At 40.3% G+C, this 26590-nt stretch overlaps 1 protein-coding gene and 1 long non-coding RNA gene across 9 annotated transcripts in view; one reads left to right on the top strand and one right to left on the bottom strand.

Moving 5' to 3' along the window:
• The window catches only part of nhsl1a (NHS-like 1a), an 89362-nt gene extending 63159 nt beyond the window's left edge, over positions 1-26203 (top strand). For 5 of the 8 annotated variants that reach the window (XM_017694427.2, XM_017694431.2, XM_017694433.2 and 2 more), the window contains exons 2-9: positions 1674-1826; positions 6993-7117; positions 9016-9090; positions 9667-9859; positions 11850-11981; positions 13250-16546; positions 18130-18256; positions 24662-26203. In XM_017694427.2, coding sequence (XP_017549916.1) covers positions 1674-1826; positions 6993-7117; positions 9016-9090; positions 9667-9859; positions 11850-11981; positions 13250-16546; positions 18130-18256; positions 24662-25262 — 4703 coding nt within the window. In that variant the 3' untranslated portion in view covers positions 25263-26203. The remainder of the gene's footprint in view (positions 1-1673; positions 1827-6992; positions 7118-9015; positions 9091-9666; positions 9860-11849; positions 11982-13249; positions 16547-18129; positions 18257-24661) is intronic. The other 3 variants (XM_017694430.2, XM_017694435.2, XM_017694428.2) reach the window with 2 other exon arrangements.
• LOC108425630 lies at positions 3914-7033 on the bottom strand. The gene is made up of 3 exons (XR_001857719.2): positions 6949-7033; positions 5642-5717; positions 3914-3950 (listed from the first exon to the last, which is right to left on the bottom strand). It is a non-coding gene; the product is annotated as an uncharacterized LOC108425630 (long non-coding RNA).
• Positions 26204-26590: the final 387 nt, after the last annotated feature.

Raw genomic sequence — 26590 nt, 5'->3', positions numbered from 1 at the left:
TTCACAGTTTCTCATTTTGTCTAATTAAGAATGTGGGAAGTTCTGGTGGAGAGCTATTTAGTGTCGTTTGATGTTCATGCATTTTCATTAGTCTTATTCCGAGCCCCTCATTGACAGCTTCAGTTATTTTGGAAGCAGGAGATAATAGCATGTTCAGTGTAAGTGTAATGGAGTTTAATAGTATGGGGTCTTAAATGACTGAACATGAATGTTTATAGTAGATTAAGGATTTGCTGTAGCTAGTTATTTTTGACAAAGCAGCAAGGTCTCGACCCAGATTTTGTGTCACCTTGAAACAGTGCTTCCAAACTGTTGTTATCTTGAAAATGGATGCTTGCATTTTGGAGTCTTGTAGACGAACATGTGCAGGTTTGAAAATGGCTGAATAAAGTGTGAAGGGAAGGGTATCTACAATCACTATGGAAACAGCATGAACATAATTTTTCAAAAATCTGTAAACTTTTATGGTTTATATCGCTACTCCATTAAATCCACCTCAGCACTACTGTACACATTAAAGCTCCTACCTATTTTATTGATAATAGCCCTTGAGGTTACTCTAGCTTTCAGATTTGGTGACTTCTCACAGCTAGGGGTTAGCAATATGACAAAAAAATATCCCAATACATGAATATATTTTTATGAAATACAATATATATTACAATATTTTGCTTTGCCAAGTTGAAATAGCCACAGTGCACCAGCAAAACAGTAACATTTCATTTTAAAAATGCTATCAGACTCTATTTGTACAGTAATGGTTTGAACTGGATTAAATATTATGGACTCCCAGCAACATCACAATTCTAGTAGTTAACCTACCCTGCCTACCCTTAGACTGCATTGCCAGCCTCTTCTAAAGTTCTTTTAAATGAAACATACAACTTAGAAAAGCAAATTGTGCTGTCATTTATTCTGATAATGACACCATATCTTTATATGGTCCACCCCCTATAACTCATTCAATTCAACACTTTGTATTGTCACCATGAACTGCTCCACTGACCTCTAGGACCCCAGGAAACTATGATTTGGATGGATCAATAATCGCTGACATGCCCTTACGGCATGATGATATGACCGGCTTGGGTAAACCTGCCCCGAGGCTCTCAGTGCAATTGATTGTACAATCTGGGTTACCAAGGCACCAGTCAGAAACACGCAGAGAACATTGTGTCTTTAGACCCGTTGAGGCAGAAATGCTTTACTGCTGCTTTATTGCTGCTTATGTAGATTCGCCTGTGCTCCCTGAGGTAGACACAGCCTTGGAGACGGCACATGACTGCAGTTCCCAAATCTCCCTCACGTGCCTCCCCCTCTGCAGCTCGCATACTAAGGCTCTCTTTATTCTTTATCATAAACGAATCTCTTTTTAGAATGTAGCCTGAGGTTGAATTAAATGCATTTGCGATTAATGTTTGTGATTCAAAGAACCATACTGGACAGCTTTGGCTTTGTAGAGACTCAAGTTAAAACATGTCTTTCACAGTCATTTTTACATGAGGAAACCAGCATTCAGCATTCAGACCAGCAGTTATTTGAGTCCAGGCTGCATTATGTACAGTTAATGAACTTCAATGAAATTTACATGATTTAATACAGCACTGGTGATTCCAGTATACTTCCCATAAATGTCTGACCTGTATGCTACGCCTTCTCTGTTCCATTTCCAGCTGTGTCCAGTCTAGATGAGGAAAGCAAGTGGTCAGTGCACTACACAGCCCCCTGGCATCAGCAGGAGAATGTGTTTCTACCAGGGAGCAGACCACCATGTGTGGAGGATCTGCACCACCAGGCCAAGGTCAACCTCAAAACCGTCCTCAGAGGTGAGAAGGAGGAGCAAAACTGCATTTGGGTAAAAAGTGGAGATTAAGTAGGCCACAGAATACTTTTAGAAATTTAGAACAGTAGAACAGAACTTCATGGAGGCTGAAAGGCGGTGGAATATGAGGAAGAAAGAGGAGCAACACAGAATGATTTATTCTGGCTGCAAACCACAGCACTGTTATTCAATATGTAAGTTGTGTCACTGACACACTCAATTTTGATTTTAAGTAATTAAAAATTAAGTTAATTAAGAAATATTCGATTCACTTTTCATGCCTAAAATGGACCTGATTGTGTGTAGGGGTACATTTGGGGTATGTTGCCCAGGAAGAAATTATATAGAGACATATTCCCTGAGGTGGTGAGACCTGGCTTGTGGCTGGCCAAATCCATTCCACTGTCAAACAATGTTGCTTTTAGGCAACAAAAATATTTTGTACGGACCCCGTACAATTTTTTTACAGGCCAGATGTCATTTGTAGTGTCATTTGTAGGTGATAAACAGGTACATACTATATAAGACTTTTTTTACGACCTGGTACTTTTTTACCCCCTTTTTCACCAGCTTTACAACGCAGTACTATGGAGTTTATACTATATACTTGCGCTGTTAAAATCAACAGCTAAAGCCTCTACTCTATTTAAAACCTATTTTTATCCTATTTGGCTCCTAACCCTGATCCTGGAGTACCTTTACCCTGCTTGTTATGTTGGTTTCCTTACTCCATCATATATACAGCTACTCAGATAACATCCTTTACTGAGTAAAAGTCGGAGAAAGCATTAAAATGAGCAGGGAAGGGTTTCTCCAGGACCAAGACTGGCAGGCGCTATAGAATTTCCCACAGCTCAGTCCAAAACCAGAGACTGAAACGGTCCCACCACAAAAAAAAAACCCAACACAAATCACTTTTCCTCTTTAGTATAGTAGTCTGGTAAATAGTCTGGTAATTACCCAGTGGGAGGTTTTATTTACTATCTGACCTTCCTTTGTTCTTTGGCCAAAACAAGGATCTTGTATTTCATTGCATTGTGTGCTGTACTTGGAGATAAGATACACAGCCGTACATGCTTTCTCAATTCCTTTGATAAACTGTCTGATTTAGCTCTGCCTCTGCTGCAGTACAACTGGTAGTAATAGAACCCCTGTAATCTTTTCAAAGTTGCAGGAAAATGCTGTGTTTCTCTCTCTCTCTGTGTCTGAGCTGTCAAGGTCACAGCAGGTGGAGCAGGTGGTGCACCTGAGCCCTTTAGTTTCTTTTGGTTTTTCTGCAAGCTCTGGCATCTCTGTTCGTGGCAGAGCAGTGAATGCTTATTAGAACACATCTGGTTGTTAACAGGGTTGAAAGCTTCTACTTCACTGTTGTAGTGGAATGAATACTAAAGAATTGCTCGTAACAAAACCCATATACAGGCAACATTTCCATGATGTATTATTTATTGAAACAACTAATGCGTATAATTGAGTTCATGGTTCTCAAAGTGTGGAACTACAGACTTTGCACCTTCTCCTTTCCTAATGCCACAGCTCCAGGACAGTGAAAATCACTTTCTATGAATAAAAAAGGATCAATTATGGATTTGTGGCCCAGGTTTGAGTACCTCTTTAAGAGGAAATCCCTTTTAGTGACAGCAAGAATCTTTTTACAGATTCTGTGAAGAACCATCAATAAAAGGTTTTACAGGGATCAACAGATTCCCTAACTGAACCCCAAAAATGTGGACTCATGTGATATACAGTACTGTGCAAAAGTCAGAAACTACCCTTCATTCATTTCTAGTCATTTCCTCAGAGATTTCTGGGAAGATTAGAAACAAGGTAATTCACTTGCTTAAGGAAGGAATAAGTCAAAGCAGACAAAGAGTTTTCAAAATTGGATTTTAAAAAATGATTTAGAGATACACAGAAAATGGGACTCTTAACAACCGTCCAAGATCTGGTAGACCACTAAAACTATCAACATCAGATTAACAGTACTTTAAGGTTTCATCTTTGAGAGAAGATCAAGCTCCACTCTTGATTCAGATCTGAAAAAATCCACAGGCGTTTCTGTCCATCCTTCCCCTGTGAGAAGACAACTCAACTCTGTGTGTCTGAAATGATGTGGAGCTGTCAAGAAGCTCTTATTGAGAAAAAAATCATAAATCAAACAGATTAGAACAACAGACTGACCACTCCAGAGTCCAGACCTCATCATCTGTGAATGGGATTACTTTTATCATGACAAACAGAAAATGTAGCCAACTTCTAATACTGAACTTTGGAGGTAAAAAGTCCCTGCAGATTTCTTTGAAAAAGTGAAACCAAGTCTTCAGAAAAGAACAGACGCTGTAATGAAGGGCTGCTGGTGGAAAGACTACATATTGAAAATTATTGAAAAATCTTATTATTATTGTTGAATCTGTGTAATTTTCTGTGTTTTTCACAGTACTGTGTGTTTATGTAAGTTCGCTTGGACATAATACAATGGAAGGGCAGGAACAGGAGCTCATGCCACATATTTTGAAGTCCAAACATTAATTGTTGTTACCATTTGCTGTGATAGCATTAATGTTTATAATGTTATACATAAAAACCTAAACATAAAGGGAGGAAAATGCTTGAATAGTAGAGCTGTACAATATGGACAAATAACAAGCATTAAGACTGTACAACATAATGTAGTTTTGTTGGATTACATAACTGTATTAATCAAAATACCCAGAGAAACACTTAGACTCTAGACTTGTGATTGGTCAGGATAATAAAAGCATGCAGTAAAAACACACTGTGATTACATTTGCTTCTGCAGTATGAGTACTGCTAAGGCCAATATTGCAAGAACAATGACAATTAACAAACAATATATTGAATGTCTCCACACATTCATAACCCAGGAACCCTTTTTACAGGTGAGAGTTTGAGTTTGTGCTTCATGGTAAATATGTTGGATATTAAAGGGTACCAGAGTCATAACGAGGGCACTAGTTAAGCCACTTCTGCTGTGGGATTGATCCTTCACACGTGCTCACTCTTTGCTTTTTTTTTTTTTTTTTTAACTACACAGTGACTCCTTGTGCCAACTGAACTGTATATTCACTGCTAAATCGCAGAGGTTTCATTGCTTGTCACTGCCCTCTGAAAATGACTCAACCCCAGCATGTTCACATCATACACCCCACGCCTCCCTGCTCTAATCTCATGATTTGGGCAACAACATGGATTCAATTGAAACATAATATTTTCAAACTGTAAAGCCACTACTGTGAATCAAACCCACCCCTACGATATTCTATTTGATTCCATTTTCTTTCATTTATTTGCTACATTTGGAGAGGAAATACACAGGGCTGATGGACCTTTGGTTTAAAGTGTTAATAAAAAAATAAATACACTGAAAAAATATTCTCCTCATGCTCAGGGACGGTGTCTAAAGCACAGCGTTCTGTACGTTGCAAATGTAGGCCATGTGCCTCCCACATGTGGTATCTGTCATCTTCAGGTTTGCTGAGGCAGCAAGTCTGGTGAATTCTCCTTTAGTACTTTAGCAGGTGGTCATTTCTACAAAAATGCTATTAAAACTAATCTTGTACATTCTTGCTTTGATCAAAAATCCCTATTCATAGCTTTATGTGTTCTAAATGAATATACAGGTATTTTTTGTCTAGGATTACTGAAGCAGAGCTGCTTTTTATAGTCATTGTGCCTCAAAAGAAACGCTGGAGCTTCTCTGCAGTGCCCTACATGGCAGAGATTGCATTAGATAGCAACTGAATTAGCTTCTTTGAGCTGCTCAAAATGAAGGATTATGAGCTGAAGAGATGAGGTAATTACCTTGGACTCTGCAAAAAGACTGGGGGGGGGGTCTCAGCAGGGTTTCATTAGAAAAGATGTCAGTAGAGATCTCCAACTGAAATAAATAGATGTGTCAGTGGCAGTGGGTGGAGGTGGACTCCCCCACTTTGAAGACCATTCATAACCCAACATTCATGCCTGACATATTCAGGTTAAACGCATGTTCTCTTTGGGACATAAAATGACTTTCCTTATGCATGTTTTTCGACCTTTATGCATGTTTTTGTATCCAGTTCTTTTTTTGATCTGGAACAGACCCTCCATGCTTGGAAGCCTTTTTTGTCATGCTGTGTTCAGACTGAGTGGGTGATTTTTTATTATTTGCACTGAACTATCAGTTGGTTATGTGAAAGCACTCCATCTTCAATGGAAAAGGTTGTCACATCCACAAATGGGCAAGAATATTTTCTGTTTTCTATTAAAAGAAAATCAAGCTCCACTTTTTATTCAGATCTGAAAAAATCCACAGGTGTTTCTGTTCCTCCTTGCCAGATGACTTGTCAATGATATGTGTCTGAAAGGATGTGTAGCTGTCCAGACGATATTAAGAAGGAGAAGAAAAATTCTTTTTAAAAAGAAGTAGAAAATTAGCAAATTAAACAAAGAAGCTATTAGTGTTCTTACAACAATCGACTGACCACCCTAGAGTCCAGATCTCAGCATCACTAAATGTGTTTGGGATTATTTGGATTGTGAGAAGCAGAAAATGCAACCAAATTCTAGGATTGATGGAGGTGTGGAAACTTCTCCCTGCAGCTTACTTGGAAAAACTTAAGAGTCTCCTGGAAAAAATGGAAGCTGTCATAAAGGCAATATATGGACACATTTAATAATGAAAAAAACTGAAATTATTTCTAGCTGTTGGGGCTTCTGTGTATTTTATTTTTAGATACTTTTAGATTGTATTTTGTTTTCTGCTTTTCGCCCTGATGCTACAAAATTGATCATTTGATTTTTGGGTTTTTTGACAGATAATTCAATAAATGAAGGTCTCTGGACTCTTTTTTCTGGACCACCTTTTGCACAGTAGGACTATAAAGCCCTTATCACTAATCAAACCCCGTCCACCCACTATGTATGTTTACAGACTCCTGTTATCATTATAATAGTCTTTAGATACAGTTGATGCTGTGTAACACCTGGAAATAGCAGGTGGACTAAAGTCAAATGAGAATTGCTGAGATTGGAACTGTAATCACTTATTTTTGCGTTTGGCATTCACCCTGGCAGTTTGTGTTCCTGTGGATATGTTTGTTTCCATGTTTCAAAGTTGGTTGAATGCCCACCTGTCAGTCTGACGTGCTGGATTGTTATGCTGGCTTCTTCACAGAATGTGACAAGCTGAGGAAAGATGGCTTCCGTAGCTCTCAGTACTACTCCCAAGGCCCGACGTTCTCCTCACCCATCTTATCCAGTGGGCCTCTGGACCAGGATGAGACGGAGAAGAAGAAAAAGGTAAACTTTACAAGTACTCTTCCAACTTGTCTCACATCCCGACACATTATATACATTATAACTCAGTCGGTAGTTCAACTGTTTAATCAGTTTACAGTCCAACCACAGAAATAAACAGAATATCTGTTTTTAGTCTATGCTATCTATTTTGAAAAGGCAGTAAAAAAAAATTAGGACAACGCTTACAGAATGTTTACCAACTAAATAAAAAAATATCTTTAAAAGAAATGCTATTAATGCTTGTTTATTAACTATTTTAAAATCAGACCAGAGTGTGTAGCAGACATGCTCATTAGACAGGCTTTAAAGAGGAACTCAAAAAACAGCTTCTTTACAAACACTGCAGTAGCCTGATAAATCAGTGCAATGAGCCAGTCATTAATCTCAACATTACTAAATTATTTTGAGGTTTGATTGAAGTGAACTGTCTCTTTAGCAGTGGAGTAGCTTAGCATGGGTGTTGTATTGGGCTTGTGTTGTGACAACATGTTACATACAGTCATATGCAAACATTTGGGCACCCTGCATTTCACATTGTGTTGATTTACAAAGTAAAAATAAGTAAACGTCTACAGGGAACACACTTCTGCACATTTTAATGCACAGTTAAAGTTATGGCACATTTTATATATATATATTTTTTCCAATCTGTTAGACTCTTTGAATTAATACACATTTTAGAACGTTTGTCCCCTGTAGAGGACGTGTTCATTTATTTTCACTTAGAAACCACAAAGAAAGCACAAGGTATACAAACTACAATTTCATACAACTGTACATCATTAACTGAAAATTAATCCATTAATATTCATGTAATAATTAATAGTCAAATGTGGAAGATTTTCACTAGTATATGTTTTAAATAGAAAATATTTCGACATTGGTATATGAAATGGTCTATTGACAATATGTATTCATTCATTTTAGTGTTCTTGCCATTGTGCATGTGACGGTGTGTATTTGACAATATTATTTCTATGCATTGTCAAAATGATTCTGTCAAAGGGGGTTTTAAGTATGGTCCAATTTTTTATGAATATACTAATTTAAAAGGGACATCTGTTATGATCATTTATTAAGAAACTGTTGTGAGCTAACATGACCACCATGGCATGCACCATTTATCAATATATTTAAATCAAATCAATCATTTATGTGTATGGATAGCAACTTTAGGCTACCATTGGTAGCAAAAAGGAAAGTCAGTAGAGAGAGGATGGAATGAAAGGTGACAACTCACAAAATACAAAAGATATGACTGTATAGTTTTGTTTGTCATCTGGTGCATTTACCAATAAGTGTCCCAGTTTTTTTACCAAAACGTGTAATGACGTAATATCTGGCTATGAATCATAATTATACCATGCGACATGTCTGTAATGTTAGTACGCCATTAATACAGTTTCCAAGTTTTTAACTCCTCATGTTGTATCCATACACCTTTATATGCATGAATTATATAGCTTAAAGTTGAACTTCTTTCAAACTTGAAACCATGACGTAAAGCAGTGGTCACCAGCCCTCCTCCTGGAGATCTACCAACCTGCAGGTTTCCCCTCCAAACCAAATCTAACATAGCTCATTCAGCTTATCTATGGCTAATGAATGCAATATTCAGATGGATCAGGTGGGGTTGGTTAAGGTTTAAGCTAAAGTCTGTAGAAAGGTAGAGCTCCAGGAGGCACGTGTGTGACTGCTGGTGTAAAATGTTATCTTACACTGCCCTCTAGTGGAGCTTTAATATTAGAATACACTGACAGTCATACACTATTATAAACAATAACTGATATATTTGGCATTATGTATTCTCCATTAGTGAGGTATTCTATGATTGTTTATATATATGTTTCTTTCAAATGATTTATATCCTTCACATTTGTTTTCTCCCCTCATCAAAGCGGTCTAGTGTACTAGACTGCTTGTCAGAATCCTGCTTCTCTCTGTGCTGTCATTTGAAACCTTGGAGGAAAAAGGTACAGCTGGCTATGCTGGCAGTAGGCTGTGGTAGCGCTGTGTTCCTCTTTAGAAAGGATGGCTCCTTGTCTTTCTAGCTGCTTTATGCAGTAGCCTAGCCAGTGTTCGTGCCTTCCTAAAACACTAATGCAGTAGATTTAAATTATTTTATTTGTTAAACAGCATTTTCCATCAGTTCAGTGATCCCATATGTTTAAAAGTTCACGTAATAGCATGTTGCTGTATATTATGGTGCTTTTGGTGCTACCTGTAGACTTTTTTCTGTTAGATTTCATTACATTCAAACAAGTATGGAGACTCAGTGTGGTGGTAAGCAGCCTCGGTAACACTAAGCTCAAATTTGCATGAATAATTTACAGGCCTATGCCAGAAGATTCTGAGCTCGGAAATATTTCATTCACAATTTAGTGCCTGGAGGAAACAGAGTTCAGGGGGAGTGCAGAGTTCAGTTCCTCCTTCTTTTTAGCTTCTCAACTGACAAAACTGGGGAAATGACCAAGTATGACGCAATTCCCTTCCCTGGAAATAGGCTCAATCCCATCCTATTCAAGTCTAAGTGCATATGTTGTGTTCAGTCATCAGAGTCGTCAGCTGAAGAGGAGAGACTTGTGTACTCTATGGGCCCCCAAACTCCTCTGCTGGACAACATCTGTGAGATAAATATGCAGAGCAGCTGGAGCAAGAGTCTTCCATTACCGACGCCAGAGGAGAAGATGAGGCAGCAGGCCCAGTCTGTGGCCACCGACATTGTTCCCATCGACATAACAGGTACAATATTTCAGCGTGATGTTCTTGAGATGTTCTCTGGAAAAAAAGCATATTTTCTGAGTTGTTTATGGCCTGAAAAAAATATATTTTGTTTTATAAAATGTATATAATTTTGGTAGCACCAAAAATAGGGATGGGTGTGTTTGCTATGGCAACACTTATAATAAACGATGGGCAATATGTTTAAAATATAACATCAGCATATTTTATTTTCACATTTTACACATCACAATATTTTTTTTAAAGTTGGAACAGTCAAACCAGAACCAGTACTGGCACATTTAAAAATGCTAACAAAAGTACTATTATGAGTAAAGTGCAAATATTGCTGTCTTTGTAATGAAACATCCAGTGAGTAAGCATTCTTTAAGTATTGACAGAAGAGCATATGGTGGCATAATTTGGCCCAATATATCACAGTAGCAATAAATATTATCATATTGCCCACTCCAATCAAAAATCTTTTTAATAGTTGATGTTTCTTTTCAGATATAATTAGTTTTTGAAAAGAATGCCAGCTGATGTTAATGGAATGAAAAATGTTTATTTCTCTATTTAAGGGGATATTAATCATAACATACACTATATTGCCAAAAGTATTTGGTTGCCTTCACACGCATATTAACTTGGGTGACATCCCATTCTTAATCCATAGTGTTTAATATGATGTTGGCCCACCCTTGGTAGCTGTAACAGCTTAAATTCTTCTAGGAAGGCTTTCCACAAGGGTTAGGAGTATGTTAATGGGAATTTTGACCAATCTTCCAGAAGCACATTTGTGAAGTCAGAGACTGATGTTGGATGAGAAGGCCTGGCTCACAGTCTCCGCTTCAATTCATCCCAAAGGTGTTCTATTGGGTTGAGGTCAGGACTCTGTGCAGGCCAGTCAGGTTCCTCCACACCAAACTTGCTCATCCATGTCTTTATGGACCTTTGTGCTTTGTGCACTGGTGCACAGTCATGTTGGAACAGGAAGAGGCCATCCCCAAACTGTTCCCACAAAGTTGGGAGCATGAAATTGTCCAAAATCTCTTGGTCTGCTGAAGAATTAAGAGTTCCTTTCACTGGAACTAAGGGGCTGAGCCCAACTTCTGAAAAACAACCCCACACCATAATCCCCCCTTGACCAAACTTTACACTTGGCATAATGCAGTCAGACAAGCACTGTTCTCCTGGCAACCGCCAAACCCAGACTCGTCCATTGGATTGCCATGTGGTGAAGCGTGATTCATCACTCCAGAGAACTATTCTTCACTGCTCTAGAATCCAGAGGCAGCGCTTTACAACACTTCATTCGATGATTTGCATTGTGCTTGGTGATGTAAGGCTTGGATGCAGCTGCTCGGCCATGGAAACCCATTCCATGAAGCTCTCTATGCTGTTCTTTAGCTAATCTGAAGGCCACATGAAGGTCTGTAGCAATTGACTCTGCAGTAAGTTGGCGACCTCTGCTTACTATACACCCTCAGCATCCGCTAACCCCACACTGTCATTTTACGTGGCCTACCACTTTGTGGCTGAGTTGCTGTCGTTCCCAATCACTGACAATTGACTTCGTAATATTTAGTAGCGAGGAAATTACACAACTGGACTTATTGCACAGGTGACGTCCTATCAGAGTACCATGTTGGAATCCAGTGAGCTCCTGAGAGCGACCCATTCTTTCACAAATGTTTGTAGAAGCAGTCTGCATGCCTAGATGCTTGATTTTATACACCTTTGGCCATGGAAGTGATTGGAACACCTGAATTCAGTGATTTGGATGGTTGAGTGAATATCTTTGGCAATATAGTGTAGCACTAATATTTCTTGATAAATGTGTATGTTATGAAAAAAAAAGGAAATTCTTGAAAATGGTCATGAAGTTTTAGAAAAAAAATCTCTAATTACAGAAACTATGTTGAAAAATGTTTTAATGTAAATGAATTCCTATTCAAATGATACTTGGTGTACATAACCAGTTTTGCCTTGTCTTGAAATCTCATAACAGGTGAGAGCTTTGATCGACAGGCAAGCTTTCGGCGTACCTTAAGCAACACTGACACAGTAATACGGAGGTCAAAGAAGGTAAAACGAAGGAAGACTATAACAGGGGTTCCAGACAACGTCCAAAGGGAATTAGGTATGGCCATGAGGCACTATATCCAATTGTTCTTCAGATTTAGTGAAGTGAGCTCTGCTCCCACTGTAGAAATTTTCTCATTTCTGGTATTTTAACAACTTAGAAGCAGCTGGAGCCAGACTTCAAAAGCATTAATACAGAAGTCTGTTGAAGTGGTTTCTAGATATTAAAAATGTCGTCTTATTCTTAATAAAAACAAAATATTATTCATTAAAAACCTTTGCTTCCTGAACATTTGTCCAGTAATTATTAAACATATTAATTTCCTTCTTATTCATATTGTGATTTATCATTTCTCACACCAAAAAAGAGACACTCTGGCCTAAAACTAGAATATAATGTTATTATGCAGTTTTCTGTAGTGCAACATTGTATCCCTCAGCTTCATGGCTTTGAGAGAATTCACGTTTTTGAGAGACTCATGTTTTTGTTCATCAGTGTTCTCTCACACATGTATTGCAATCATTGCTAATCCAATTCTGACCCTAGTTTAACCACTGATCTATAGGGTAATAAATTTAAGCTAGCATTAATGTAAATTTTACCTTGTTCGCTGAACAAAACAGTGTCTGTCTTTGTTCAGCAAAAATGAAGCACCAAAGAAAATTTTGTTTCTGCTTTCACCCACTGAAAAACGCTAAACTGTCATAAGGCATTTAGAAAACTATGGTGGCCTTACTAACTTTAATATTTAGCCTGCTGTCCTCTTCATCTGAGGAGTTACTTCTGACACTAGATCCATTCTCTGCGTTGCATTGATGATTTGAAAACAGTTATTACATTTATAGATGCCATAAGAATGCTTACTAGCAGTGATAGTGGTTTATCTTTTTTGTTGACCAGCTAGCAAAAAACAGCCCAACCCCAAAAATCGTCCCCCAAAAATTTTGCAAAAGTTAAAAAAAAAATCTTCAAGATACATGATCAGAAGGAGGTTCAAACTGATAACCTTACTTGAGACAACTGTTAGCATGTTAACATGTTTACAACAGATGTTAGCATTTTTACAACAGATAACAATGTTCCAGTCGTGATAGTTCCATTCTTTGGCTGGAGTGTGCCTTAAATATAATTTATTCTATGCTGGCTCTTTCAACGGTTATTTAAGTTGTTGTAGTACACCTACATGTAAGTATGACTTGTTAGTCCAATATATCTGCTAAAATATAAAAGTACGGCTGAATAAATATAGGCACAGAGGAGTGAGAATTGCATGGTCAAAGAGTTTAATTTTACACTTTTTTTCATCTCTCTCAACATTTCTACAGCAGGGCAAAATGACATCAGAACTCACTCAGTGTACATGCCAGGCCAGTATTCCACCCTTAGCCATGCAGGAAGTGTCAACTCCACCTTGAAATACTCAGACACCCGTGATTCTGGCTGCCAGACAGATGAAGTAAAGATAGTACCCCCATCCATGCGAAGAATCCGTGCACAGCGAGGGTGTGGCATCGCAGCTCAAATGGCCAACATCTCACTCTCCTCTTCAGGCAGCATCTCCAACATGAGTGACTGCAATGGTGCCGACTTTAGTCCTCAGCATAACGCCAGTGACCAAGGCTTTCGCAGTCTGCCTCGTCAAGGTGCTCGAATCTCCTATCAACAGCATGAACCCAAGTACACCAGTTCCCCCTACCAGATGGTCAATGGCTCCACGAGCTCCTTGCCCTACCAGGTTAACATGCAGCATGCTAGCCCATCCTCACAGCACATGGTAGTTGATTCCAGAAAAAATGCATTGATCAGTCCCATATCTGATGAATTCCAAGGTTTCCAGAATGGACAGCATAATGCAACACCAGGCTACATGACTTCCAGCCACAATAACAGCCCAGCCCCCTTCACTCCCAGTAGTGCTCTGCAGAACTTGAGTGACTACAGTTCTACCTACTCAAAGCAAAGCTTTGACAGAGAAGAGACATTGCATTCTGTGCCATCTGGTCCTTCACACCACCCCTTTAGCACTGCTGGCACCTCTATTTCTGCTGACTCCTCTCGATGCCAGTCTCCAGCCTCCCTTCACACAGTCAGCCACACAGAGACCGAGTCTCAGTGTAGCACCCTCAACGGAAGGAACTGCGACGGTCCCAGTGGAGTCCGCAGAGACTCTGACTTCTCAGAGAGCAGCACTCAAAGCTGCAGCACTCTGACCATTGACCAATGGACATATGAAACAGCTCCAAAGGGCCAACATACCTCAAGCTGCTCCTCTCCTATCAGTCATGTATTTAACAGTCTGGAACGTTCTCCAACCAAGACTGACTCCAGCTCTTTGTTTTCTGTTGACACTGAGGGGTACTACACCTCTATGCATCTGGACTCAGGTCTTAAATCACACAGCCATGGTTGCATCAACAAAGCAGGTAACGCGAGACACAACTTGTATGAATGCAGGGAGCACCACAGTCAAGGTGACCGCGCAAGCCTACACAGCAATCGTTCTCTGACTCGTAGCATTTCCCTGAGGAAAGCTAAAAAGCCCCCACTCCCTCCTAAAAGAACTGACTCCTTGCGGCGCAAGCCACAACGAAAACCACACCACAGTGAGACAGTTCTTAATGAGCAACTGATCTCTACTCTCCAGGAGTCCCTAAAAGGCAACAGCACATCATTCTCAGGCCAAATGCCCTGCAGTGGATTTGAGGACCCCTGGGTTCTGCGTCCTAGGAGCCAGAGCACAGTGAGTGCGGCAAGTAGTGGGATGTCAGCACCAGCTGCTGTGTGTCCAGTCACACCCACACACAGTGACAGCAGCAGCAGCCAGCGCTCAGAATATGCTGAATCATGGGACTTTTACTTAGACTTCCCTCGATCACGATCTGAGCAAGGGCCGTCCTCTCCAAATGCAAGATCTGCAAGTGCTGGGGAGAATGCAGTCTTAACCAATGTATCAGCTGACTGCAGCATTTCCAGGGTAAAGTTAAATTTAGCTTCATCACCAGACAAGGTCCACCATCTGACCTCACCATCTAGTGGATATTCAAGTCAGTCAATTACTCCAACTGCAGGGACCCCAGTAACATCTCTTCTGAGAGCCAAGTCTCCAGCAGGAAGACCTAAACCAAAAGTCCCAGAGAGAAAGTCCTCCCTGCGGTCCTCAGTTTCTTCTTCAACTACATCCCTGTCCTCAAACACATCGGATTCCTTCAAGAGTCTTCCAACGCCTCCTCCACTACCTTCAACCTTGCCTGGTTTTGTCATTCCTCAGACTGCTCTGTCTGTTTCAACTAGCCCTATGTCCAGCTCTGACACAAGATCCAAGATAACCCCAACACCACCACCTCCTCCTCCTCTGGCTATAAACTCCATCCCCGAGAAAAAGAAAAGCTCTCCCACGCTGTCACCTACCACACCAGAAGAATGTAATGCATCCTTCGACATTTTCCCTGGCTTTCCCCCTCCTCCCTCTGCGATCTCAGATTCTCTGTTGCTGAGGGAAAGTACAGTGGAGTCTCTACCATCACCACCAACACCACCTCCACTTCCACCTCCTCCACCACCTCCTCCACTTACACTCATATTACCATCTCATGTTCATACTCCACCTCCTCCGCCACCATTACCTGGGATGGGCCTTCATGCAGAAACCATTTTAAAAACAACAAATTCTCTTGTAACTGTGGAGTCAGTGGAAAGGACAAAAAAAACAAGCTCTAGTCAACCTGAGGAACAAGAGAGACCTCAGAGACCACTAATCACTGCACAAGCTCTTCAGTTGGTACAGCTCCGACCAATAAAGCTCATGAAGTTAGAAAACATTTTCACAGATATTATTACAACTGTATGTGCTTCAGCAGACAAAGAGCAGATCCTGGAGCCTCAAACAAGTTCAGATAAACTTGCTGAAGTAGAAACTCTGGAAAATACTATTATTCCTAATTCTCCCAGTCCATCAGAGAATGGAATGGACACATCAGAGTCTTCAGATGAAGATTTTACTAATTACATGTCCTCTCAGCCATCCTCTGCTCTAATTGAACCAGTGAACAAAAATGGAAGTGTTCTAGAGCTTCCAGTTGATTCTCAATTTGTAAGCACACCTCCTGCCTTCAAACCTCAACAATCTATAGCTTCTCCAGAGGCAATTCAATGTACTCCCCAGAAGGAGAAGCCTCCTATATCACCTAAGAAGTCTGGTCTTTACTTAATTATACCACCAATCCCGCAGCAACCTGTTTTGAATGGCCTAGAGTCTGTTGAGGTTGCCAGCCCAGAAGTGTTTGCAGAGCCAGAAGCACTGAACTGTACTCCCCTGAGAGATTCAGTTAACCTTGAAGAAATTCCATTACAACTGGATGTAGAAGTTGAGAGTGATTCTGGTAATTCTACTCCTCTTGGCCCAAGCAGAGTTTCACTTAGCAGTGAGTTCTCCTCAGATAGTCTGAATGACCCTCAATTTGCTGCCCTCATTTTCAACGAGCATGACCTTGGATTGAGTGATAATGACCTCGGGCTGAGTGATAAAGACCTTGGGCTAAGTGATGATAAGGGCATTTCAGATGATGGCTCAAGCAGCAGCTCAGGATCAATCAGCTTCAAAGAGGATGAAAATGAAGAAAATGGTAAGATTCTTGTGTTCATATGCAGTTCTACTGTGTTTGCATGTATGTCATCTTGACTCCCAGCACAATGACTGAATGTACAACAACGTCTCTTAAGCACCATACAGTGAAGGAGCAACTATCATTAAATTGATGTGCTAATTTATGTTCTTGGCACAGGATGAAAAAAAAACTTTAGGTTGTGCAAAATGCTACTGCTGTAAAAGTTTGGCTTACAGCTATTGAGCTTAAGCTCATTTGAATTTGTTTCATTTCATGCATAATTATGTAATCCTCATAGCAGCTCATTACCATTGCTTCTGTAAGACATTCCTTTAAAACCACTGATGTTTTTGTTGTCTTGAGGGAGCCCATAACCCAGCCAGCAGCATTCAGAGAGCTGTGGTTCATGCTATAAATGTGCCATTATCTGTCATGAGCACTATTCTGACAGGATTCAATTTGCATGGGTCTTAGGGTAATTTTGTCCTTTACAGGTGTTACTCTGTGATTTTATATCCATCTGGATTGGCCATGTTGTTTTTCTCCCTCCTCCCCTGACAAATTTACAGGCCTAATTACCTACTGTTTTTCACAAACGTACTATATTTAGTCTCCTAGCATTTGCATTCATATAAAATACTTCCTGAATCAGAAAACAATGGTCTCTTTGAAAGAGTCTTTCAACCATTAACTTGGTCTGGGCAGTAGAACCTTCATCCTCTCAGCAATGTGAGAGCATTAGCAGCAAAGGAAACAAAATAAACTCAACCGGAAAGGCTGATTAAATGGCTGAGGCTTGTGGAAAATACAACCCACTAGATACTCACTTGTTCTGTCCTAATTTTATTGCTGTCCAGATGTGAGAGTTTTATCGTTGAAGAGATGTGTAAAAATTTTCATGTAGACGTTCCCCTGATAAACTAATCCAATCTGAATAAGGCTGCAGAATGCTCTTTTTTGATTAAATCAATTGTCATAAACTACATTTTTATTATGTTTTTGTTATGTGTTTGGAAGGTAATAAGCTTTGTGTTAACAAGCCCCAGTGCACATAAACCTTTCTCTCCATCTCCTTAGCCTGAGAGGTTGTAGGTAGTAAATATTGGTTTGCGGTATCTCTCGCCACCTCCTCCGTGCAGTGAGAGATGACTCTGTGGAACCCTCTTCACTACCTCCCCCACAGTTGCTATTGGCTTTTCACATAGTGCTCTGCTGCAGGAATGACTGTTTAGAATTCATTTGATTTTATATGGTATCAGTAACACAAAAGTTTTACTGATAAGATATAAAATCAAATGAATGGCTGTGGGTGGTCAGGATGCAACTGGGAAGAACCACAGAGCTTAATAGGTGGAGGCTTAAAATGTAATCTGCTACTCTGCTACTGTAAAGCTGGGCAAAGTGCAGATATTGCGAGGCAGCAGCAGCAGTAGCAGCAGGGTGTGAATAATTAAAGGAGCTGAAAATGTATGTGGCGGAGCAGTTTTTAGACCACGCTGCATCTCAATCAGCATCAGTCTCGGCTGTGGTGTGGGCATATTGGCTTTTAGTTGCTGTGAAAGGAGAGTAACCAAGATGCATGTGTCTTGTTCATGTCCTAGGCGCTGTGTTTGACTCCAACACAGATAACTCCTCTCCAACTTCCAGCATTAACGAAGAAGCTGTGGAGGAGATGGTGACGCCTGCTCGTCCACGTACTACAGAGGACCTCTTTGCAGCCATTCACAGGTATGCTGAGCCCTGCCATGTAGAAAATGTATATTCAAGATGTTTTAGGCTATACATTTCTTAGATGTCAAATTATGTGGGATGTAAATATGCATTAAACAGATTGTAGACATTTGCCATAGAACATAATAAAATGTGATTATGAAAGGTCTATTAGTGTAGAAACTGAAAGGTCTATTAGTGTAGAAACTGAAAGGTCTATTAGTGTAGAAACTGAATGCTGAGTACTGATCTAAATTGTATAATTAATGACTTCTTTATCTTTATTATGTCCTCCTAACATAATATTCATGATACCTAAATAAAATATGATTCCAGTAATCATTTGTATCATTATGGATGGCAGTTTATTTAAATGTAATTATTTATCATTACTCAAACATTTAATCCTCTAATGACACAATGTTGCCTTAACAAGCCCATTTTTATCATTTTACAATGACACGGCTCACATTTAATGACAATGAAAGGGAACACTGTGAATAAGCCAATAAAATGCATACTATATCCATATCTGTATTCATTTAAATATCTATAAACCTCTTTCTGGCATGGCTTTTGAAGGAAATACATTTCTCCACCAGACAATTTCCCTCAGAAATGCGTTTTCATTCTTTGTCATCCATCCAAAAATATGGTTCCCATCTGCTGCTTTTTAACATTCCATATTTTATAAAGGATTTTACTATTTTGAGAAATTGCTTAAATATGTATTTTGCCTAGAAGCAACGTTGTGCAACAGTGGTCGTGCTGAATGTTGTACTGGTGATTTTAATCAGTAGTTTTGTTTAGAGAATAAAAGCCATTTCCGATTACTTGAAAATGATTCCTTTTTTATAGGTCTTCGTATGATTTTAACTGTTATTTTCCATTTTAAATAACTGCTAGAAGGAAAAAAACGCTTCACAAGGGTAAATTCTGTTTTTTTTTTTATATCACTATCATTTCTGTCCATTGTCACACAATGTTGCCTCACAGCAACATACTCTTAAAGGACCAAATGGACACACATTCTTAAAAACTTTGCAACAGAGGGTGAATTGTTAGCTAAAATTTCCTGCGGAAAAACAGACGAGGGTCTCTCAGTGATACCAGTGTCAACACGAAGTAGAACGTTTTTTTTGTTACTTCCAGAGGACATGCCAATTGAAAATGAGTGACATTTATTCTTAGTAATACTTATTCAAGGAGTAAATAGCCGTGGTAATTCTTCAAGTATGTTATTTTTATCTATCCCTTAATCTGTTTGAAAATTTGCTAGGTGAGATGCTTACAAATTCAGGAAAAGGTCTACACCAGGAACACTGATGACAACGCTTAACTTTAAATTTAGTAATACTGCTTCTGTGGACATTCTTGTATTCAGTGTGATGACTTATTTTCTAAATGCACCTGACCTTCTGGAGCAGGAGCGTGGACATCCAATTACAGGTGTGGAGTGGACTGGCAAGTAACTGTGTCGTTGGCTGGTGGTGCCCCCCTGTAGCGTAGTTAGGCCTGTGGATTACACCCGTAAAAATCCAATAGTTTCCTGGACAGATTAAATACACTGTTTTGCCTTCTTCAATCTCCTTTGGATCCCAAAGTTTCACTGTGCTTGTGATGTAGTTTCCTGTTGGCTGAAACATGATTATATATGGGCCCTAGATAAAAACAAGCCTGTATTGTGATATAGTATTTGCAGATCATACAGTGGCAATGAAAGCGCTTTGAGCAGCTCTTAAGCCACAGCCTTGGGGCACTTTGTGCAGTTTTATTCTTAGCTGTCACCGTCAAACGTGTATACAATAATAATAATAATAATACTTTTATTTTATAAAGCGCCTTTCAAGAGACCCAAGGACACTGTACAATACAAAAAAAGTAAAACAGATAATACATTAAGATTTATAACAATATATAAGATAAACTAAGAAAAAAAAAATATATAAAATAACAACAATAAAAATAAAACAATAATAAAAGACTTAACTAAAATAAATAGAAGTTCGAGAGAAATTCTCACTCAAATGCTAGCTGGAAGAGATAGGTTTTAAGACCGGCTTTAAAACATGATAGAGATGATGATGTACGGAGCTGTAGTGGAAGCCCATTCCAGAGTTTTGGGCCAGCAACACCAAACGCTCTATCACCTAGAGTACGGAATTTTGTAGAAGGCACAATTAGGAGATGAGAGTAAGAGGAGCGTAAAGTGCGAGTTGGAACATACATCTGAAGTAGATTACCCAAATAAGTGGGGGCAAGATCATGGAGAGATTTAAAAACAGTTACCAGTATTTTATACTGTACTCTAAACTGGACTGGAAGCCAGTGGAGATCCCTCAATACTGGTGTAATATGTTCCCAAGATCTTTTATGGGTCAACACCCTAGCAGCAGAGTTTTGCACATACTGCAGTCTGTTTAAAAGCCGGGTAGGGAGACCATGCAACACTGCATTACAATAGTCTAATCTAGAGGTCACGAATGCATGAGTAATGATCTCAGCAGCAGCAGAGGACAGAAATGGGCGAATTCTGGAAATGTTCTTTAAATGAAAAAAGGCTGTTTTGCAGACATTTTTTATGTGGGGTTCGAACGACAGTGTTGTGTCAAAAATTACACCCAGATTTCGAACCTGAGCAGAGGAGGAGACAACAAACCCTGGTATAGAGAAAGCAAGGCTACTGAGCTTTCTGGCAGTAGCAGGAGAGGAAATCAGTATGGCCTCAGTTTTAGTACCATTAAGGCTTAGAAAGTTTTCAACCAGCCAGGCACGTACATCAAGTAAGCAGTCACTTAGCACAGCAGGCGGACAGGTATGAGATGGTTTAGAGTAAACATAGATCTGCACATCGTCCGCAAAGCAGTGAAACTGGAGCCCATGCCTTCTAATGATGTTGCCAAGTGGAAGCATATATAAAATGAAAAGTAGAGGGCCAAGTACAGATCCCTGGGGGACACCACGGGACAGCGCACACAAATCAGACTTGTAGCCACCAATAGAAACAAACTGCTGCCTATCAGATAGGTAGGACTTAAACCAGGAAAGAGCGGTGCCACTTATACCTATAAGTGTCTCAAGCCTGGTAAGTAGCAGGTTATGGCAAACAGTATCAAACGCAGCAGTCAGGTCTAAAAGAATCAATACATTTAGCATCCCCTGGTCAGCAGCTAATAACAAATCATTCACAACTCTGAGTAGAGTCGTTTCTGTGCTATGGTTCCTCCTGAAACCAGACTGGAACACTTCATACAAATCATTCGATTCCAGATGTTCGTGTAGCTGAGAAGCAACCGTTCGCTCTAATACTTTGGCCAGGAGTGGAAGATTAGAAATGGGCCTAAAGTTAGCAAAATTCTCAGGGTCAAGGCCAGGTTTTTTTAGCACAGGAGTAACAGCAGCTAATTTCAAACAGGGAGGGACCAAGCCTGCAGTGAGTGATGCATTTATGACCTTGGTGATAAGGGGACAAATAGCAGGGAGACAAGATTTCACCCACTGTGTTGGGATGGGGTCTAACTGACATGTAGTGGCTCTAGATTTCATAATAAGCTCACCAACAAAACTCTCATTAACAGTAGAAAAATTAGAAAGGCAACTACCAGAGAATTGAACAGAGAGAGATTGATGATTCAATATAGGCCGCGTAAAAGCAAACTGAGAGTAAATAGAGTCGATTTTCAGATTAAAAAAATTAATAAACTTTGAACAGAGATCAGCCGAAGGTGTTAAAGGAAAACAATTCAGAGGGCGGATCAGCTTATTAACTGTTTGAAAAAGACCTCGCAGATTATCAGTGGAGCACTGAATGACATTTGAAAAATAAAGTGTTTTTGCTTTTTGCAGCTCCTCTTTATAGTAACCAACATGATCCTTATAAGCGAGGGCATGCACCATCATGCCAGTTCTCCTCCAGCGACGCTCAAGCAGACGACCAGCAGACTTTAGCTTGCGCAACTCTGGTGTAAACCAGGGGGCAGACTGGGTGAAAGATACTTTGCGAGTCTTTAATGGTGCCAATTCATTAAAGATAGCAGAGAGGGTAATGTCATAGTGAGTCACAAGCTGGTTTACATTGTCACTATTAAAGTCAGAGTGATCTATCTGACTGAGCATGTCCATAAGGACAGAGGGAGAGATGTTTTTTGTATTTCTGAATGAGAACTGTCGTGAATTGCGCTGCCCACGCTGAAAACATGGTAGAACAACATTAAAAAACACAGCCTTATGATCAGATATAAACAGCTCAACTCCATGCAGGTTAGTAGGAGTTATGCCAGTAGAGCAGACAATGTCCAGTACATGACCTTTGTTATGGGTAGGAAAATTCACATTCTGAACAATGTCAAAACAATTAAGAAGATCTAAAAAACTTTTGGCAAATGAGCAGCTTTCGGAGTCAACATGAATATTAAAATCACCAAGCAGCAGCAAATTTGAGTACACAGGTATAAAAGAAGAGAGCATGTCAGAGAGTTCAGAAATAAAAACAGGCGACATTTTCGGTGGTCGGTATATGAGCAGAATTAAAACAGATCTAGAGGCAGTAATGAGCAATGAAAGACATTCAAATGAGGTCAGAGGGGGAAGTGGGATCGTTCTAACTTTAAGATTAGATCGGTAGACCACCGCAAGTCCCCCACCCCGACCTGTTAAACGTGGTTGACATACATATAAGAAGCCCGCTGGTAAAGTTTGATTCAGCGCAAAATAATCATTGGGTTGCTGCCAAGTTTCTGTTAAGCACAGCAGGTCAATATTGCGCTCCACAATAGCATCAGCAATGAGTGGTGCTTTATTATTAAGGGAGCGCACATTCAGTAAAGCACAGTTAACATTAAAATCAGTGTTCAAAGCAGGCAGATTTACGGTTTTAACGTAGTGCAGTATCCGACCACTAGCTCGAGTAGATATTCCCATAGCAATCGTACGACGACATGAGGTCCAGAGTGTAGAAATAGTATTCGCGTGCTGCTTATACATAAAAGTCCGGCCTGAACCACGGTGAGAGTATCTAGGTCTCCGCAAAATGCCGAGGTTGCGAAGATGATAAAGCGAGTCCGGGGGTTTACACCGAGTGTTTTGTAGAACATATAGTTCAATAAAAGAGTACCTTAATGTCCTTACTGCCATGCTGGAAGCCTCCATAAGAGCCAAAACAGAGACGCCGGGCCAGCAATGATTCCCGAAATCCAGTGGGCAATCCCAACAGCGCGAGCAGAGTCAGGACAGGGGCGGGTAATCCAAATGTTGACACCGGTGCCGGCCCACGCCACAGGAACGGTCTGTAAGAGCCAAAACAGCGACGCCGGGCCAGCAATGATTCCCGAAATCCAGTGGGCAATCCCCACAGCGCAAGCAAAGTCAGGACAGGGGCGGGTAATCAAGTACCGGTGCCGGCCCACGCCACAGGTGAAAAGATCAGACGATCTGTAAGAGCCAAAACAGAGACGCCGGGCCAGCAATGCTTCCCGAAGTCCAGTGGGCAATCCCAGCAGCACGAGCAGAGTCAGGACAGGGGCGAGTAATCCAAGTGTTAACACCGGTGCCGGCCCACGCCACAGGTGAAAAGATCAGACGAAACAAACCCAAGGGAACAAATGTCGCCCACAGAGTACAAGATCCTAATCCAGGGTGAGCAATACGAGTAGAATTTTAACTTAAAAATAACCTAAAAAACTAAAACAAAAACTAAACCTAATTCAACATAAATTTAACAGGGGAGAAGCGGCAGCCAAACGCGCCAGCGTGTCTCTCGCAACCCGGAAGTACGTCAAATTTTAATGCCTTGCATGAGCAAATATTAATATATTCCTTCAAGGCAGCCTCTGCTGGATGTTTCTCATGGGAAACTGGGTAGATCTAAAGTTACTTCCAAAAGGCAAAGATTTTACAATAAAATATTAAAGTTTATGAATATGGTAATTTTATTGCCTTTGGTACAGTTTGAAGAATGGCTTTTTAAGTTTGATCTATTGGATGTCGTTCATATATGAATTATATATATGTATTGCAGTAGAATAAAGCCTCATATATCCCAAAAGATAACTTTACAGGACAAGGAAAGACTTTCTTAACCCTTAATGGAAGCAATTTCAGTTGGTCCATTCATCATGAAATTTTGACACAACATAAAGGGAAATTGCCTTATTTTGAATTTTGTCAAAACTAAGATACGTTGCCGATAGCACCAATATACATTTCTGGTAAAAGTAACATAATGTCTTCACTGTCATTCCAAAGCGCATAAGGTTTTTTCCAATGGCCCTTACAAAAGCCAATTTAAACCAATAAAACATGGATACAAAGCCTTGCTTCCATTCCTATTTTACAAATAATAACAGCATATACATATACATACATATATATGTATGCAGTTCTGAGGGCTTATCTGCTAAACTCTACTTGTTCATCACCTCACAGGTCAAAGAGGAAAGTTCTGGGCCGTGGCGATTCTGAAGAAGATCGCTCCCGTGGCTTCCTCTCCTCTCCTCCCGTCACTCCCACCGGTACCTGCCCAAGCCTGCCCTCCCTACCCCGTCAGACCAGCTTCATCCAGCGCAGCCTGCGCCGCTCCACCACCAGTAATGACAGCTTCAAAGCCCTGCTCCTGAAGAAAGGAAGCCGCTCTGAGCACAGCTTCCGCATGTCTGCTGCCGAAATGTTAAAATGCACCGACCCCCGTCTCCAGAGACCCAACGCAGAGGCCTCACAACCTGACACCTCCTGCACTTCCCCAGGACGTAGCAGGAGGGCTTGCGAGGAGTGGGCACGGGTCGAGGGTGCCTTGCCTCGCCTCTCCCCCAGCCTGACATCCTCCAAATATGGTCGCTCTAGCACGCCACCCTCTGCTGCCAGCAGTCGGTATAACAGTCGCAGTCGTATCCCCAGCGGGCCCATGACTGTGATTTGTGAGAAGGAAGGGGAACTGGCAGAGTCAGCGGACTGCTGCCTCAGTGCGGAGATTCCCTTTACCATGTCTCTGACCTCCAGCGGCACAGTGTGCGCTCAGGGCAGCACTTAGTCTAGAAATCTTCTTCTTCACCTGGAGAGTTTTCCACCCCGTTAACAACCAAAGAAAAATGAATGGTTGTACAGCCGTTTGACTCCAGAGACCCTTGAGCTAAAGTATTGCTCAGCGTACAAGCTTGTACTGGCCCAGGAGTGGCCCAAGAGAGATACAGGATAGGAGAAGGTGGATTCTCCCACCGCATATATTTCATTCTTCTACGTAGGAAATCTTTTATATTTCAAAAGAAGATGTGACATCTCGCAAAATGTAATATTTCCAGAGGATTACCCTTTTTTGTCTGTCATTTCTCTTTTTGCAGGATAGGAAATGTAGGATAAATGTAGGTTTCCTTTTGCTGTGAGTTATAGGAGGGATGGACTTAACTGAAATGTGAATGTGGGCTTGATGAGAGAGTTGGATTGTGCTGAGGTTTTTCTGCCTCTCCGTCAATGGAAAGATCCTGACCCAACTAAGCACTTACTAACAACAACTGGCTATACTACCTGCCAACACAAATCACACACTTGGAGAGGTGGGCTCCGAAAAGATAACAGTATGGTCAAGGACGGAGGATCAGTGTTGAAATGAGCTGAACTGTAATAGGGAAGTTGCTGAGGAATGTATGTGGAGACGATGATGCAAGTTTGAAGGACAAAAAAATGAAGATTTCTAGGAGGTATTTAGAGAGACTGACTTCATCCATTTAGTTTTGCACTACCTTTCTAATGCTAATGTCTGTTGTACTGTGTCCAACAATCTTAACTGTAGAATACTCACTGTTACTCCTCTGACCAACAAGAGATTAAAATGTCTTTTAGTAGGCAGTTGTTCGATGCTTTAATTTGAAGTGTTTTTTACCAAAGAAGGCAAATAATGATATCTCTGATGAACCACCATAATCCCCTACTTTACTACTGTAAAAAGAATCCAGATATTAAAAGCTAAATATCGTAGTCTGTTCATATTCAGTTTCTCTCCTTTACTTTTGTTAAAACAAACAAACATATATATATATATATATATATATATATATATATATATATATATACACATACATTGTATCCCTATTACTGTCCCTTGGTGAGAATTTATACAAGTATTGTTTCTTTGGAGGTACTGTATAGCCTTTTATAGCCTATATGACCTAGTACAAGGAGCACCTGAATGTTCTTGCTAAGTTACTGTACTTGCAGTAGTGTGGGAGTAGAGAAATGAAGATGCTTGGGGTGAAGACTATGCTGACAATAAATCTCTGCAATAAAAACATGCTGTTGATCACAAATCAAGTCATTTACTATGTGATATGCTTAGGAAATTTGGGCTTATCCATGTAAAATCAG

This window comes from Pygocentrus nattereri, chromosome 10, assembly GCF_015220715.1.
Source record: "Pygocentrus nattereri isolate fPygNat1 chromosome 10, fPygNat1.pri, whole genome shotgun sequence".
In the NCBI taxonomy this organism is placed as follows: Eukaryota; Metazoa; Chordata; class Actinopteri; order Characiformes; family Serrasalmidae; genus Pygocentrus; species Pygocentrus nattereri.
This window is presented reverse-complemented; position numbering and strand designations above follow the sequence as displayed.